The 18009-nt window shown below is 46.2% G+C and overlaps 2 protein-coding genes across 3 annotated transcripts in view; one reads left to right on the top strand and one right to left on the bottom strand.

The window, feature by feature from the left end:
• Positions 1 to 18009, bottom strand: part of LOC140717373 (laminin subunit beta-3-like) — a 142692-nt gene that overhangs the window by 99299 nt on the left and 25384 nt on the right. The window lies entirely within an intron of this gene.
• LOC140717374 (TRAF3-interacting JNK-activating modulator-like) overlaps positions 1 to 18009 on the top strand; it is a 40694-nt gene that overhangs the window by 1570 nt on the left and 21115 nt on the right. For both annotated transcript variants that reach the window (XM_073030891.1, XM_073030892.1), the window contains exons 2-7: positions 10103 to 10253; positions 12610 to 12682; positions 13926 to 13950; positions 15465 to 15494; positions 16244 to 16339; positions 17337 to 17408. In XM_073030891.1, coding sequence (XP_072886992.1) covers positions 10103 to 10253; positions 12610 to 12682; positions 13926 to 13950; positions 15465 to 15494; positions 16244 to 16339; positions 17337 to 17408 — 447 coding nt within the window. The remainder of the gene's footprint in view (positions 1 to 10102; positions 10254 to 12609; positions 12683 to 13925; positions 13951 to 15464; positions 15495 to 16243; positions 16340 to 17336; positions 17409 to 18009) is intronic.

Genomic DNA, 18009 nt, shown 5'->3' with positions numbered 1-18009 from the left:
GAACCAGTGTGGGTAGCTTCACTCACCATTACTCCGAACAGATTCCATACATTCACTTTCAATGACTCCTTACAATTCCTGTTGTCAGTATTAATTGTTTTATTTACTTGCTGCTTACTTATCCATTTCTTTAAGCACAGTTTGTCTTCCTTTGCATTTTGGTTGTTAGTCAGTTTTGTTTATATATACTTATTAAAATTCTTCCTGTAAATGCCTGAAAGAAAATTAATCTCAAGGAAGTACAGTAGATGGTAACATATACATTCTTTGATAATAAATTTACTTTGAACTTCAAAGATTTTGAAGATTTGAAGGTACAGTATTTATTTAGTACACATCCTGAAATTTGTCCTCTTCACAGACATTCACAAAACAAAGAAACCCCATACAACAAACAGAAACATCGAAGCCTAAAGCCCCCTTCCCTTCACACCAGCAGCAAAAAGTATTGACCCCCACCCCCACCCACGCTGGCAGAAACACTGACCCCGCCCCCAAACCCCCACCATGCAGGCAACAGGAAAAGCACCAAGAGACAATCAAACTACAGTCCAGAAACCAGAACACGAGAGGGTTGGTGTTCACAGATTCAGAGACCACAATTCTCTGCATGGATCCCCCCCACCAGCTCTACGAGAAACCTCCCCACCCTGGCCTACTACACAGTCAATAGCTCAGCCTCTTTGGAAGGATTTCTAAAAGCTCACAGTCTCCCAGACACACATATAGATTCAAAGAGTCATACCGCACAGAATCAGGCCCTTCAGCCCATTTCCCTTCTAAGCCTGTCCCATTTGGCCTGTCTGTCTCTAGACCTTTCCTATCCACAGACCTGTCTAGCTACTGTTATTAAACGTGCAGTGTGTGCACAAGTACAATAATAAATAAAAATATTAGATGGAGCCTCACAGAGGCCTAACATCAGAGACTAAACATATACAGGAAAAGTATAAAATAAGCGCATAATTAACAAGAACGAACACAGAAGAAGAATGGGTCTGTTTTAGTACAAGGTGGACATAGTGTAGTTGTACTGCTGGTGGCCAATGGCTCTCTCCCGTGTCACCCTACGAGAAATAAGCCTTGTAAGACAAGGATCACTGATTTTATAGAAGTTAGTTAGGGCTGATCTCCTCAAGGAGAGAGATCGAATGAGTCATCATTCAAAGCCATCTTTATACCTATCGTACTCACACCATCACACCCGGGCACAAGCAGGAAAAGTGTGAATGCTGGGACGTTCCAGGAAAATCTTCCAAAGTTCCAGGTTCAGGAACAGCTAATACTCTCAACCATCAGGGTCCTGAATCAGCATGGATAACCTCACTCACCCCAGTACTGAACTGATTCTGCAATGTAGGGACTCACTTTCAAGAACTCGACAACTCATGATCTCAATATTCTTTATTACTTATTTATTCATTATTATTTTTGTATTTGCACAGTTTGTTGTCTTTTGCACGTTGGTTTTATGTCGTTGTTTGTGTGTGGTTTTTCATTGGTTCTGTGTTTTTTTTTGTTTTTACTATGAACGCCTGAAAGAGAATGAATCTAAGGGTAGTCTGTGGTGACATGCGCATACTTTGATGATAAAATTACTTTGACTTTGAACTTTGAAACAGAACTTGAGAAAGCAAGAGGGCAGTCCAAATGATAGCAATAAGCCACAGGGAGACTGACCTTACAGAGCCATTAGATAGTACAGATACCCCCCTCCCCTGTCATACTTAACATTGTGAAGCTGGTAGATTAATGCAGGTGTATTAAAATGGAACAAGAGGCAAAAATCTCCGATCAATCATCTTCAACACCCTTTGCTGGGCATAGGTTCCCAAGCTTGCTGAGATTTTAAAATCCTTGTTTGTCTTTGGTAGGTCATGCCCCGTGGATTAAAATAGTGACCTGGTTTCAAAATGCCCAGTATCTATTTATTTAGTGATAGTATGGAATAGCCCTTTCAACCCTTCAAGCCATGCTGCCTAGCAACCCCCGATTTAACCCTAACCTAAATCATGGGACAATTTACGATGAACAATTAACCGACTAATGGCGCATGTCTTTGGACTGTGCGAGGAACCCAGAGCACCCGGAGAAAACCCGCGCGTTGCACGGGGAGAACGCAGAAACTCCTTCCAGAGGACGCAGGGATCGAACTCCCAACTCCGAAGTCCTGAGCTGTAATAGTGCCGCACTAACCGCTACGCCACTGTGGGGCCCACAGCTAACGTACTCAAAGCCAAGGTCAAGCTTATTGTCATATTCACAAGCGCACGTGTGCTCAGCTGAATCCTGGTGTGGCCGCTCAGGGTGGAACATGGCTAATTCCTTCCATCAGTTACATGAGAGGGAAGTTTCCATAAGACGATAATTAGGCCATTTGGCCCATTGAGTCTGGTCCATCATTTCATCATGGCTCAACCTCACTCTCCTGCCTTCTCCCTGTAACCTTTGATGCCCTGAAAATTCAAGAAGCTACTTTAAATATACTTTCAGGCATTCTGCTTTAAATATACCCAATGACAGCCTTCTGTAGCAATAAATTCTACTGATTCACTACCCTCTGGCCAAAGAGATTGCTTCTCATCCCCTCAGGAAACAGATGACGTTCTGGAACCACGTTCCTGGGTCTGCATCCTTCAGATTCTGTCCTCTCACTGCCTCTCTCGACATCTTACGATGCACTGAGCTCTCCCTGATAGCTCGCTGTATAGGGATTGATGTCTGCTAAAAGTTGAAGTCACTCTCATGTTAGCATCCAAGCAGAAAACTAACTTTACAACTTTGAAAAGAACAATAGAAAACAGGAGACTGAGATTTTTGTTGTGTCTCATGTGATCCCGTGATCTCATGTTCGATGCAAAATTTGACATTCATGTCCTTTGATCATTATCGGGGCACCAGCTATCACAGCAATACACACAAACTGCTGGAGGAACTCAGCAGGTTAGGCAGCATCTATGGAAAGGAATAAAGAGTCCACATTTTGGGTCGAGACCCTTCATCAGGACTGGAAAGGAAGGGATAAAGAGTGAGAATAAGAAGGTGAGGGAGGGGAAGGAGTACAAGTTGGCAGGTGATCGGTGTGACCAGGTGAGAGGGAAGGTGTGTGGGTGGGGGAGGGGAGTGAAGTGAAAGCTGAGAGGTGACTGGTTGAAAAGGTAAAGGGCTGAAGAAAAAAGAATCTGATGTGAGAGGAGAGTCGTCCATGGGAGAAAGGGACGGAGCAGAGGATCCAGGAGGAGATGGGCAGGTGAGAGAAGGGATAAGAGGGGAGCCAGAATGGGGAATGGAAGAGAGAGAAGGGGGAGGGGGTAGAAATTACCAGAAGTTTGAGATTTCAATGTTCATGCTATCAGGTTCAAAGTTCAAAGTAAATTTATTATCAAAGCATATGTTACCATATAGAGCCCTGAGATTCTTCTGGGCATACACAATGAATCTATAGAGTAATAACCATAACAGAATCAATGAAATACTGCACAACTAGGGTGTTCAATCAGTGTGCAGAAGACAACAAACAGTGCAAATACAAAAAGAAGAAATAGTAAGAATAAATGAATAAACAATAACTATCAAAAATCTCAGATGAAGAGTCTTTGAATGTGAGTCCATAGGTTGTGGGAACATTTCACTGATGGAGCATGTGAAGTTATCCACTCTGGTTCAGGAGCCTGATGGTTGAGGGGTTGTAACTGTTGTTGAACCTGGCGGTGTGAGTCCTGAGGCTCCTGTACTTCCTTCCCAATGACAGCAGCAAGAAGAGAGCCTAACCTTGTGATGATGGAGGCTACCCAGACAGAATATGAGGTGTTGCTCCTCCCATCTGAAGGAGGGCTCTTCGCAGCAGTAGAGGAGGCCAAGGACCAACATGTGCCATGGGAATAGGGAAGTAGAGTGAGCACTGGGAAATCAGGCTTGTGGCATTAGTTCTGATGCTTTCTGAACTCCCAGATCTTTAACACATGGTAGTATTTTGTTCCTCGGTCAGTGATCTTGCTGTAATTCAATAGTTTCAAAGGTACATTTAATGTCAGAGAAATGTATACAATATATATCCTGAAATTCTTTTTCTTCACAAACATCCACGAAAACAGAGGAGTGCCCCAAAGAATGAATGACGGTTAAATGTTAGAACCCCAAAGTCCCCCCAACTCCCCCCTCCCACACATAAACAGCAGCAAAACAATGACACCCCCCACCCCTACCAGCAAAAAAGCATTGGCACCCCCCCCGAGCACTCAAGTGTGCAGCAAAGCACCAATAAGACACAGAGTTGCAGTACCCCAAAGATTACTCGTTCACCCAGTATTTGACATACCACAGGCTCTCTCTATCCCTAATAAAGGAAAAGAGGTGTCCCCGTTTCGCAGCGAGTGGGGAGACGTAACAAAGCAACTCACTGGTTTATGGTGTTAGAAGTCTGTTGCGTCGCTTTTTCCAAGTTCTGTGCCCAAAGAACTCGGGTCTCTGGGCACACAGAGAGCAGCCAGCTCACTGCTTACGATCTTCCATCTCCCTCGACACATCAGGCGGTGGCACTGGCCTCGAATCCGCCCACCTTCAGAGCCATGAAAATCCGGCACCCTGAAGGTGCGCTGGTCTTCCAGGCCGCGTCCTCGGCATATCGAAAAGCGGCCGGCCGAGAGCGGGACCCATTTCCATAAAGAACCAAAGTCAGCGCGCAACTCCAGGTCAGAGTCTTCAAAAAAACCTTGAAAGGAGAATAAAGAGATATCCAAGATGGAAATAGAGCTGTTTCCAAAGATGCAAGCAAAGGAGTCGCTGTTAGGTGCCATCGTCCTCCTAAGCTGCTGGTGATGAAAGGAATGAACCACGTGCCAGCAGCCCACCATCCTGGGCAACCACACCTTTGTCTCAGTATGAGTATCGAGGGTCCACGTCAGCATCTACCTCTGGTTACCCTTAAAACAAATGGGTTATCGGGCAATTCACCTGTATCCGTAGTCACACACAGACTGGGTCAGACAGAAACAATAAACTTTCTCTGGAAGGCATTAGTGAAGTAAATAATTATTTTATATTTGATTTTATTTTATTGAGATACAGTGCAGAATAAACCCTTCTGGCCCTTCGAGCTGGGCCACCCAGCAACCCCTGATTTAACCCTAGCCTAATCACAGGACAACTTACAAAGCCCAATGAACCTACCAACCAGTACGTTCTTGGACCATGGGAGGAAACTGGAGCACCCAGAGGAAACTTATGTACAAGGCAGCGGCGGAATTGAGCCGGGTCGCCTGTACTGTCAAGCGTTGCGCTAACCACTTCGCTACTGTGCGCTGACACAAAAACGGAAAATACAGGAAGAACTCACAGTATCACAGGGGATCAGCCCCTTGGGCCCAACTGGTCCGTGCCCATCCAAGCGAGTCCCAATTTTCAGATTCAAATTTGTTTATTTATCACGTGCGTTGTTTGAGTTAAAACCAACACAACCTACGGATGTGCTGGGAGCAAGATTCACCACACTTTGCAGCACCAACGTAGCGTGCTTACAATATTTGACAGTGTTGGCCCATAACATAAAGTCTATTTATTTATTTGTTTGTTTATTTATTTGCTTGTTTATTTATTGATTGATTGATTGAGATACAACACAGAACAGACCCTTCCGACCCTTTGTGCCTCGCTGCCCAGCAATCCCTGATTTAATCCTAGCCTAATCACGGGACAATTTACAATCGCCAATTAACCCCCCAACTGGTACATTTTTGGACTGTGGGAGGAAACCGGAGCACCCGGAGGAAACCCACGTGGTCATGGGGAGTACGTACAAACTCCTTACAGGCAGCAATGGTGGGAATAGAAGCCAGGTCACCAGTACTCTAAAGTGTTGTGCTAACCACTACGCTACCATGGCACCCGTCCAATTAATGTCTGTCCAACTCTCTTTAATAAGTTATTATTTTATCTGCCTCAACGACTTCCTCTGGCAGCTTACTCCACATATATATCACCCTTTGTGTAAAAAAGTTGCCCCTCAAGTCCCTTTTAAATCTTTCTCCCCTGTGCCCTTGAGTTTTTGATTCTCCAACCTTTGGGGAAAAAAACAGTGCACATTCACCCAATATGTGCCCCTCATGACTTTATATGCCTCTACAGTAGTAACACACACACAAAATGATGGAGGTCAGGCAGGATCTATGGAAGTGAATAAATGGGCGACGTTTCAGGCTGAGACCCTTCTTCAGGACTGAAAAGGAAGGGGAAGGATGCCAGAATAAAAAGGTGGGGTGGGCAGAGGGGAGGGAGGGTAGCTGGAAGATGATAGGCAGCCAGCTGTGTGGGAAAAGTCAAGGGCTGGAGAAGGAGGGTCCCAGGGACAGGTGATAGGCAGTTGATAAGAGTTAAAAGGTCACTGTGGGTAATAGAGGAAAGTCGGGGGGGGGGGGGGGCCTCTATATATCCAGTTCTCAGTCTCCTACACTCCCAAGGAATAAATTCCTATCCTGCCCAACCCTATAACTCAGTCCCTGAAGCCCTGACAAAAATCTTGTAAATCTTTTTTGCATCCTTTCAAGATGAAGGACACCTTTCTTACATTGAACACAATATTCCAATCGAGGTCTCAACACTGTTCTAGATAACCACATCATACCACCCCAACGTTTATACTCAGTCCCCCGACTGACGAAGGCCAACGGGCCAACCCAGCCACTCAAACAGTACCTTAACATTCTGGGTCAGGAGCGGACAAGGATCTCAAAGCAACACTCAGGCAGTGACCTGAAACACTGACTGGTGTCTCTTTCCGTAGCTGCTGCCCAACTGGTTGAGATCTTTCAACCTTTTCTGCTTTTATTTCAGATTCTGACATCTACAGTTAGAACATAGAACATGGAACAGTACAGCACAAGAACAGGCCCTTCGGCCCACAACGTTGTGCTGAACCAGCTAGAAAGTAAATTAAACAACCCCCAATAACCAATCCTTCCTACCTACACGAGGTCCATATCCCTCCATCTCCCTCATATTCATGCATCAATCTAAACATCTCTTAAAAGCCTCCAATGTACTTGCCTCTACCACCACACCAGGCAGCTCATTCCAGACATCCACCACTCTTTGAGTAAAAAACCTTACCCTTCCCATCCCCTTTGAACCCACCCCCTCTCACCTTCAATGCATCTTCTCTGCTATTAGACATTTCTACCCTCAGAAAAAGATACTCCTTGTCTGCTCTTTCTATGCCTCTCACAATCTTATAAACTTCTATCAGATCTCCTCTTAGCCTCCGGCGCTCCAGAGAAAGCAATCCAAGTTTATCCAGCTTCTAATGATCGCACGTGGTCTCTAAATCAGGCAGCATCCTGGTAAACCTCTTCTGCACCCTCTCCAAAGCCTCAATATCCTTCCTTTAGTGGGGCGACCAGAACTGTACGCAATATTCCAGAATTCCAAAATTCCATAAAGTTGCAACATGGCCTCTTGGATTTTGAACTCAATGCCTCAACTAATAAAGTAAGCATTCCATAAGCCTTCCTACCTACCTTATCGACCTGAGTAGCCACTTTCAAGTTGTAGTTTTTTTCCCTTTGGCCTCATCACGGACATTAGCTACTTAATGTATTGAACATCCGATTCCCAGCAGGAGCTGAATATGAAATACCTTGGTTTCCTTGACTGTGTAAGCCCAGGGAAGACAACCTCCGGCCCCCAGTAGTGAGATTGAAGCGCTCTCGATCCCATCCCAAACCCCAGTCTGTGTGGATGCTGTGTAACTTGCTACCCTGTTACAAATTAATGCCATGAAATAACAGATGGTGCATTGCATATAATTAAAGGAATTACATTTATGAATCTTAAGTTAACTGAAGGGTTAGTAAAGAATAGCAAAAAGAAAAGGGCACATTATAACTGAACAGTCCAATGTGCACAAGTTGGAGCTCATCTTGAACCTCTCTGTCACTCGCAAGCTGGGCCCCTGTCAGCGTGAACGCCCACACCACCCTCCGAACGCCGGTTGCAATCTGTCTCGAACAAATGGGTCTCCCACCGGATCATATGTTGCTACGACTGGTTCTCTCTGGCATCTTCTCTCTTCATCTCCCGCCAAACACAAAAAAGAACAAACCCAACCTTATTGTCCCTCACCAAGAAAACCTCCTGCTAATTGGATGGCACACATTCCACATCTTCCCTTATCTTCAACAGTAACCCAAACAAGCCGAGATGGAGCAAGCTGAAAACAAGCAGCTCTTACAGAACTAGCAAAATGAAATACGTACAGCATAACAGTAAAAATATGAACCAGGGCAATACAAATATCAACTTCCCCCCTCACCTGGATCTACCCATTGCTTGCCAACTCTTGACACCTCACCTCTCTATCTCCACTCTTTCATTTCATAAAACCATAACCATTAGACATAGGAGCAGAATTAGGCCATTTGATCCATTGAGTCTGCTCCGCCATTCTATCACGGCTGATTTATTATCCCTCTCAACCCCATTCTCCTGCCTTCTCCCTTTCATGCCATGACTAATCAAGAACCTATCAACCTCCTCTTGAAATATATCCAATGATGGTCTCCACGGCTGTCTGTGACAATTAATTCCACAGATTCACCACCCTTTGGCTAAAGAAATTCCTCCTCATCTCTGTCCTTGTACTCTGAGGTTGTGCTAGCTGATGTTGACTGTTCATTTCCCTCCACACATGCTGTCTGTATGTTGAGTTCCTCTAGTGTTTTGTTGTTTGCTGAGTGTTTACTCTGTTGTAGTTCTCTGGTAATTCTATTGTGACAGGTTATTTTGTAAGGCCTGTCCCAGGAAAGGAGTACACCTCCTGACACATGTTAGTCTCTGTGGCAATGCAGTGGTTCACTCTCAGCTGTGCTGTCAATGGTTAGAAGGCAAGACAGCTTCTGAAGGCATTAGAGATTTGATAGCGAAAGTTGTCTCTGCCAGTCATGCCCACATTCTGTCTGAACAACAGAAGCTTACTTCCATTGAGATTTACACCAGTATTGAGTCGGTGCGGAAAAAAGATACAGGAGCAACAGGTCAGCGTAACAAACCCCAGGCATTTAACAGGCATTTCTAGTGTAAATGGTACCCAGGAAATTCCTTCAGAGCCTCAGCCAGTTGTGTCAAGTCAAGTCAAGTCTCTTCCGGTTACTTATTCCCCCCAACCTTCCTCCCTTCTCTCTTTTTCCATTCTCCATTCTGGTACCCCACCTCTCACCCCTCTTTTCTCCTCACCTGCCCATCACCTCCCTCTGGAGCCCTTCCTCCTTCACTTTCCCTCGTGGTCCACTGTCCTGTCCTATCGAATTCCGTCTTCTTTAGTCCTCTTCCACCTATCATAAGACCATAAGACATAGGAGCAGAATTAGGCCATGTCCCAGCTTCTTACTTCATCCCCCCTCCCCCACCCACCATCTTTCCCCCTCACCTGGTTCCACCTATCACCTACCAGCTTCTAGTCCTTCCTCTCTCCACCCCTTTTCTTATTTTTGCTCCTCCTCCTCCCTTTCCAGTCTTGACAAAGGGTCCTGACCATCTGATTCAAATTCATGTATGTATCATATATACATTGAAAGCAGGGTGTCAAGGTGGAGATATATCTCTACCAAAGGAAGTGTAAGGTGCTCCTTCCCTCTGCCAGCCTGAAGGTCCCCCTTGGGCAAGGTGTAGCACCTGCTTAGCCCCCGATCCATGGGAGCAGGTGGTGGATGGTTGTATGAACAGCTGGTGCATATCACAAGTCCTGGTTCTGTGACCACTGACACCAGACAGACAATCTCTGAAGATAATGGCTGGTCTCACCTGTCTTGTAAAGACACTGCCTGGAAGAAGGCAATGCCAAACCACTTCAGTAGAAAGATTGGCTAAAAATAATCAGGGTCATCGAAAGACCATGATCAGCCACGACATACGACACAGCACATAATGAACAAATGAACATTGAAAAACATAGTGAAATACCTAAGGATGTGCTGGGGGCAGCCCACAAGTATCATCACATATTCTAGTGCTAACATAGCAAGCCACCATGTTCAGTCACGTTCGGTCCAGTTTAATTGCTACCGGACAATACAAGTGATTTCACTCTCTGCCTCTCTCTCTCACTCTTCAGGTCTCTCCACAGTTCGGGTTCACTAATGGTGGCTTGTCACTGAGTAGCCAGCTCAGTCAGAGGGGAGCAAAAGACTCGACTCTCACTTTCCTTACTAACACACTCAACCAGACTGATGCCATCATTAAGAAGGTCTCCAAAAGAGATAAAGGTGAGAGTTGGAAGCAGTAAAGCTAGTCAGGCGGCACTTCACCAGTGAATCTGCTGGGGTTGTCTATTGTGTCCGGGGCTTCTGATGCAGCCTCTTCTGCATTGGTGAGACCCATTGTAAGCTTGGGGACAGCTTCATTGAGCACCTCCGCATCATCAGCCTCAAGTGGGACTTCCAGTTGACCAAACATTGTAATTCTGATTCCCATTCCAGTTCCAACGTGCCGGTCCATGACCTTCTCCGGTGCATTTTGTGTGTGAAGCAGGTATATGTTCGGGGTTTGGTCGTTGTCTGTAGTGACGGGTAGAAGGCTGGACCTCAGGTTGGAGGGTGTTGATGTCCTGACTAGCACACACTAAAATGCTGGAGGACAGGCGAACGTCCATGGAGAGGAATAAACATTTTGGGCCGAGAGCCTTCATCAGGACTTGTATCCCAGTGTTGCTTGAGTTTCTCCAGCATGGTCGTGGAGCATACGGATCTTGGACCTCCAGGAAGTGTACACAGCAGGGGTGACTGATAAGTTCGTGGCCTAGGGGAGAAGGAGATGACTTATACAGCTCTTGTTACATGCACATGCAGGTCAACTCTTTGAGTGATTGTGCAGAAAGTTTGAAGTTAATAACTCATCTCGGGAACTTATCAATCACCCCTGATGAGTTATTAACTCCACTTTCTGGAGGTCCAGGATCCGTATGCTCCATGACCACTGGACTAAGTGTGTAAATGTAGGAGGGGAATATGTTGAGAAATAAATGTGCTAGGTTTTCTAAAATTGAATGGCAGCGGAGAAGACGCTGTTCCTGAATTGTTGAGTGTGTGTCTTCAGGCTTGTGTACCTCCTTCCTGAAGAGAGCAATGAGAACAAGGCATGTTCTGGGCGATGGGGGTCCGATTATTATTTATTTTATAATGCTACATTCTGTTATTGATCAATGAACAGATTTATGTCTAGAAGATCAGGAATTTGTACTTTGCATATTAATAATGCCATAGTGCACGCAGATACCAAGTGGCAACGTGGTTTGGTGGCGTGTGGCCTTCTCTGATTTATCTTAGTGTTACCATCAAACCCAAGAGGCAACAGAATCACAACATCTCGTTACGGGACCTGTCCTAACAAGGACAGTCACAGTTACAGAGATGGGCACAACCACGCTGCCATGGTGAGGGCATCCCAGCCCACTGTTGGATTCTGCCGTTTTTAATCCAAGGTTCTCTCAGAAGTCAGGACAGAGGCACAGAGCTTGTTGCTTCATGATCGTTGTATTAAGTGTTGATAGAACAAAGGAAAATCAAAACAGACAGGGACCCTGCCATCAGACACAATGCTTCCCGAACTTCTGTCTTTAACTTCCACCTGTTAGGCCCTGAGAGCGGCAACACGGGAACAGGATGATCTCACTCCGTTCCTCAGATCGGTTCCATCAGTAAAGGAGACCTAGATCACTCCGTAACCAACCTCCCCCATTGACAGACATCTGTCAGCCTTGGATCTACTCCAGTCAATGTGTGGGGTGGTTCTGAATCTCCACCCCCTGTGTGAGAGGGGAGTGAGGGAGGGGCAATGACGGATGAAGAGATGATGGAGTGTCAGGGAGCAAGGAAGTAACGGAAGGTGATGTGGTACTGAGGGATAAATGATGGGGAAAGGGGGAATGAGGGGTAGGGGAATGAGGAGATGAAGAGGGGGTTGGTCAGCAGTGAGGGGGATTCAGGAGATGATAGTGAGGTTTGGGGGATTGAGGAGATGATGAGGATGTTTGGGGGAGTGAGGGGGGATTGAGAAGACTTTGATGAGGAGGTTTGGGGAGTGGGGGGATTGAGGAGGTTTTGATGAGGTTTGGGGAGAGAGGGGGATTGAGGAGATGATGAGGAGATTTGGGGAGTGGGGGGATTGAGGAGGTTTTGATGAGGTCTGGAGGAGGGGGGATTGAGGAGATGATGAGGATGTTTGGGGGAATGGGGGGATTGAGAAGACTTTGATGAGGTCTGGGGGAGTGGGGGGATTGAGGAGGTTTTGATGAGGTCTGGAGGAGTGGGGGGGATTGAGGAGATGGTGAGGAGGTTTGGGGGAGTGAAGGGGATTGAGGAGATGATGAGGAGGTTTGGGGAGTGGGGGGATTGAGGAGGTTTTGATGAGGTCTGGGGAAGTGGGAGGGATTGAGGAGATGATGAAGAGGTTTGGGGAGTGGGGGATTGAGGAGGTTTTAATGAGGTCTGGGGGAGAGGGGGGTATTGAGTAGATGTTTGGGTTGGTGTGGGACACGACATGAGCTGTTGGGATTGTTGTACCTGAATCTTCAGAAAGGGGGTGCATCTCTGAACCGCCGTCTCTCACTTCATTTGTGAACAGCAACCCAGGTTCCACCAGCGGGCAGCGATGGATTCGGAAATGTGTCCCAGAAGGAAGCAAGCCAGCAGACAGAGTAAGTACCGACTCCCCCATTTTGGGCTGGATCTCAGCTAATTTACCTCGTGTCCAGTACGTATTCCAGTTAAAACACCTCAGAAAGCAACGGAACATGCCCACAACTAACTAGCTCTAACCTGTACGACTTTGGAATGTGAGGGGAAGCCAGAGCATTCTGTGGAAATCCACACGGTCACAGGGAGAATGTACAAATTCCTTACAGACAGTGGCGGGAATCGAACCCCCCCCCCCCCCATCCCTGGTGCTCTAAGATGTTACACTACTCACTACTCTCCCGTGATGCCCCCCCCCCCCTCACCCCATTAATGCACCTCCAGGCAGGTCAGATTCTGGTCATAGGGGCTGATTATTGTCACCAGTACCAAGATCATCCCGATACATCCATCCCCACCTCAAGATGGAACATCCACCATCACAGAACCCCAGCATCCAGGCCATGCCATCTTCCCTCAGCTCCCGTCAGGAAGGAGGTACTGAGGCGTGAAGTCCCACACCACAACGTTCAAGAACAGCTACTTCCCTTCAGCCATTTCATTCTTGAACCTAATCGCAATGTCCACATTTCATCAAAGTTAAATTCATGTTGTTCTAATTGTGTTCTTTCTTGTAAAGAGTGTGTGCAATTTATGATTTTCTGGTGAATGCTGACTTTATAATACTGTATGCCTATGATGCTGCCACAAGTAAGTTTTTCATTGCAACTGTGCATGTAGGGATTTACGCAAACCTGACTTTGAGTTTGAGCTACCGTATAAAGTCTAAGTTTGTGTGCCACTTGGGCAGATAACTTATGTACACTGAGGTAGTAAATACTACCCTCTCCTTGGCATTGCGTGGGCTGTAAAGAAAAGAGCCGGAGGACCATCACACAGGCTGCAGAGCGAGCCTCCAGATGGCTCTGGAAGTCTAGATCAAGAGGTGTGACCCGTTAACACAAGCCAGGGCCTGTCTCCCTGCTGGGTCGCCTGGGCAAGGGTATCTGATGCTGAACTACCCGACCCCAGGCTATATCGCTGATGATGTGTCCCAGCACATCCTCGGATGTATCTCAACAACAAAACTGAATGCAGAAACAGGATGCCGTTTATGTTGGGACGGCACCCTAACAGAGGGTCCTGATGTGTAGCTGATATTGGTACACAGTCTACAGCTTAGCATTCCCTGCAGGGCCAGTGTACCATGTACTGTGACTCACTCTCTGCCCATCTTTAATGCTCTTGTCGTATTTTTCTTCACAGATGTGGAGTTGCGGTTCTGGATCAGGTGAGGAAAATTTGCATCAGTCGTTGCCCATGGGGCTTGGTATCTCTGTCTGCTGCAGTGACGTGCCTGTGCTTTGGGTGTCACTGCGGGTACAGAGTGAGCATATTTCACCCACTCTCTGATATGTGGAAAGGTTGATCGAGCTGGGGCTTTTTTCTTTGGAGCAAAGGAGGATGACAGACAACTTGACAGAGGTGTATAAGATTATAAGAGGCATAGACAGAGTGGACAGCCAGAGATTTTTCCCAGGGCATCAATGACAAAAACCAGAGGACGTCCATTTAAATGGAGGAAGGTTTAGGGGAGATGTTAGAACGTAGGACACTACAGAACAGTTCAAGCCATTTGGTTCAGATTGTTGTGCTGACCTTTTAACTTACTCTAAGATCAAACTAACCCTTCCCTCCTACATAATCCTCCATTTTTAAATCATCCACATGCCTGTCTAAGAGTCTCTTAAATGTCCCAAGTTTATCTATGTCTTCCACCAGTGCTGGCGGTATGTTCCACGCACCCACCACTCTCTGTGTAAAGAACTTGCCTCTGACATTCCCCCTGGTATTAGCCATTTCCACCCTGGGACAACTGTTGGAGGTAAGTTTCTTTTTACACAGAGTGGTGGGTGCATGGAATGCACTGTCAGGCGTGGTGGTAGAGGCAGAAACGTTATCACCCTACCTCCCCTGGATCCACCCATCATCTCCCAGCTTCAAACACTAATCTGACACTCTCACTTCCTCATCTGCCTATCATCTCCTCTTCCCCAGATCCACCCATCACCTCCCAGCTTCTGACACTAATCTGATACTTTCATTTCCTCATCTGCCTATCACAACCCCTCTTGATTCACCCATCACCTTCCAGCTTCTGACACTAATCTGATACTTTCATTTCCTCATCTGCCTATCACAACCCCTCTTGATCCACCCATCACCTTCCAGCTCTCGCTCCGCCCCATCTCTCCAGCTCTTTATACCAGCTGTGCTTCCAGTCCTGAAGAATCTCCACCTGAAACATCAATTGTCCATCTTCTTCCAAAGATGCCCCCTGACCCGTTGAATTCCTCCAGTGTCGCATGTGTCCCTCTGCATTGTTGTAAAAATCCACTGGCTCATAGGGAAATAGATCTGCAGTCCTGTCCTGGTCTGTGTCTCTGTCTAGGTCCACATCCAAACTCAGTGTTGGCTCGTCTCCGCCCTCGGTAAGGGGCCATCCTCAGTTCGGAAGCAACTGGGCTCAACCCTCATAACCTGTGAGTGGATAAAGCCACTCCAGTCACCAATAACTACTGTAAGTGGCAGACACAACTGAGGAAATTAAACTTCTCAACTTTGGTTGCTAGAGGGACAAACTGAACACTATCTGGTGTGAGTTCTCAGGTGGATGGATGGGAGAGCGCATGGTCCTAGTTGGAAACTAGGGGTGAAGTCTTGCCAGCAGTGTGGTCTTGATGGGTTTAGATCAAAATTTAATTTTGTCTCCTTCATGAAATTCCTGCATTTTATGTTTTTCAGGAGATCCAGCAACTCTCAGAGTATCTGAAGGTAATTCGTCTGCAATCTAACTCTGAAATGCAATGCAAAGTTGGATATAATATCATTAAAAATGTAAATGCTGACATGTCTAACAGCGAGTAATCGCTTTAGTCACTTTTTTTGTGATTGCAAGACCCTGTTGGACATTGTTAATGTGGTATGCTGCAAGTCTGATTCACCGATTCATTGGTGGACAGTGAGGAAGCAGGTGTGGCCTCCGTCGTAGAGAGGATTAGGCCTCAAACCGTGGTGTCGCCTGTTTACAGCCACCTAGGAGGGAGGCAGCAGAGTCGGTGTGCTCCATCAGCTAAGGTGTGGCACGGGGTTCAAGCAGGAGTCAGTGCTGCCCCCTAGTGTTGGCTGGGCAGAAGACCAGCTGCATTGTGTTCGAGTGCAGATTTCTGCAACGTTCATTGACTCAGGGTCCTGAACTACATTTTTTGGTGTGACTGTACTTCACTGCTATCTTATATGTGCTATATGAGCTCTGAGCTGTGTATGACTGTGTTGGTACTGTGTGTTGCACCTTGGCTCTGGAGTAACACCGTTTCATTTGGCTGTATTCATGTATAGTTGAAGGACAACTAAACTTAACTATCTTCAACTATGAGTGAATTCTTTAATTTAGTAGATCTCTGTTTGAAGGTGTAGCTCGATGTAATCAAGTGTGTTTGAAATGCAATGCGGTTTGATTATTGAGCTGGAGGGCTCGTACTGACTCTCGGGCATCTCTCCCCCCCCCCCCCCCCCCCCCGTAGGAAGCTCTGCACCGTGAGGTGATGCTGAAACAGAAGATGGCAGTCCTCCAGCAGCTGCTTGCCACGGTCCTGCAGGCTGCAGAGAAATCCTGGAAGGTAGGAATAACGTGGTTGCCATTTGCTGCTTGTCGAACCAAGACTCATAAGACCATAAGGCATAGGATCAGAATTAGGCCATTCAGTCCATCTGAACCTGCTCTGTCATTTCACCATGGCTGATTTATTATCCGTTGCAACCCCATTCTCCTGCCTTCTCCCTGTAATCTTTGATGCCCTTTCTAATCGAGAACCTACCAACTTCCAATTTACATATACCCAATGACTTGTCCTAACACATCTATCTGAATTCCACAGATTCACCACTCCTTGGTCAAAGAAATTCCTCATCTCTGTTCTAAATGGACATCTCTCTAATATGAGGCTGTGTCTTCTGATCTTAGACTCTGCCACCATAGGAAGCATCCTCTCCACATCCACTCTATCGAGGCCTTTCACCATTCGATAGGTTTCAATGAAATCGCTCCCTCATTCTTCTGAATTCCTGTTAATACAGGGCCAGAGCCATCAAACATATGATGTTTATATGATAAGCCTTTCAATCCTGGACTCATTCTTGTGAACCTCCTCTGAACCTTCTCCAATGTCAGCAAATCCTTTCTTAGATAAGGGGTCCATTGATGGTACATGGATGGTCTGTGGATGGTCTTTGGCTGGTCTATGGATGATGTGTGGATGGGCCATGGATTGTCTGTGGATAGTCCATAGATGGTGCATGAATGGTGTATAGATGGTCTGTGGATGATCTGTGGGTGATGTGTGGATGGTCTGTAGATGGTCTGAGGTGGTCTGTAGATGATCTGAAGATGGTCTGTAGATGGTCCATGGATAATCACTGTGTCACAAGTATCAGACTGAATCCATGTCAACCTCCAAAATCTGGGTTGCATTTCTGCTGGAATCCCATCCCATTGTTACAATGCTGGTGTAAACACTGACAGAATCCTCACAGCCTGTAGCTGAGATTAATTCCCCAGGGCTGGACATCACACTCTGCTTCGCTTGGTCTATGCTCACCTGTAAATCCTCATTTCAGGTACAACTGAATGATGATTCGTTGCGCTGCAAACTGCAGTCACTGGAGACTCAGTTACACACCTGGGCACAGGTAGGGGAATTCATTGTTCAATAAGATCATTCTTTAAGGTTGTTGAGTGTAAAGTGTGTGCGTGTGAAATGTTGTACCCTACAGCCGGAAATAAAAACAAAAAAAAATGTGCAGTTTCCCACAACGATGGGAAATCACGCACAATGGGACAGATAGGGTAAATGCAAGCAGGCTTTTTCCACTGAGACTACAACCAAAGGTCATGGGTTAAGGGTGAAAGATGAAAAATTTAAGGGGAACATGAGGGGGAACCTCTTCATTCAGGTCATGAGAGTGTGGAACGAGCTGGCAGCACAAGTGGTCCATACGAGCTTCATTTCAATATTTAAGACAAGTTTGGACAGGTGCTTGAATGGTAGGGATATGGAGGGCTATGGTCCTGGTGCAGGTTTACCATGGACTAGATGGGCTAACGGGCCTACTTTTGTACTTTTCTATGACGCTATGCAACAGAGGGATAAAATGAGACTAACAGCAAACTGTGAATGTAGAGAGTTCAACTGTCAAGCTGTAGATTTTATTCAGAAGAAATGAATATTGGTTTATTATTGTCACATGTACCAAGATACAGGGATGATATCTGTATATCATCAGATCATTC

The sequence above is a fragment of the Hemitrygon akajei genome, chromosome 27, assembly GCF_048418815.1.
Source record: "Hemitrygon akajei chromosome 27, sHemAka1.3, whole genome shotgun sequence".
NCBI classification, from domain to species: domain Eukaryota; kingdom Metazoa; phylum Chordata; class Chondrichthyes; order Myliobatiformes; family Dasyatidae; genus Hemitrygon; species Hemitrygon akajei.
This window is presented reverse-complemented; position numbering and strand designations above follow the sequence as displayed.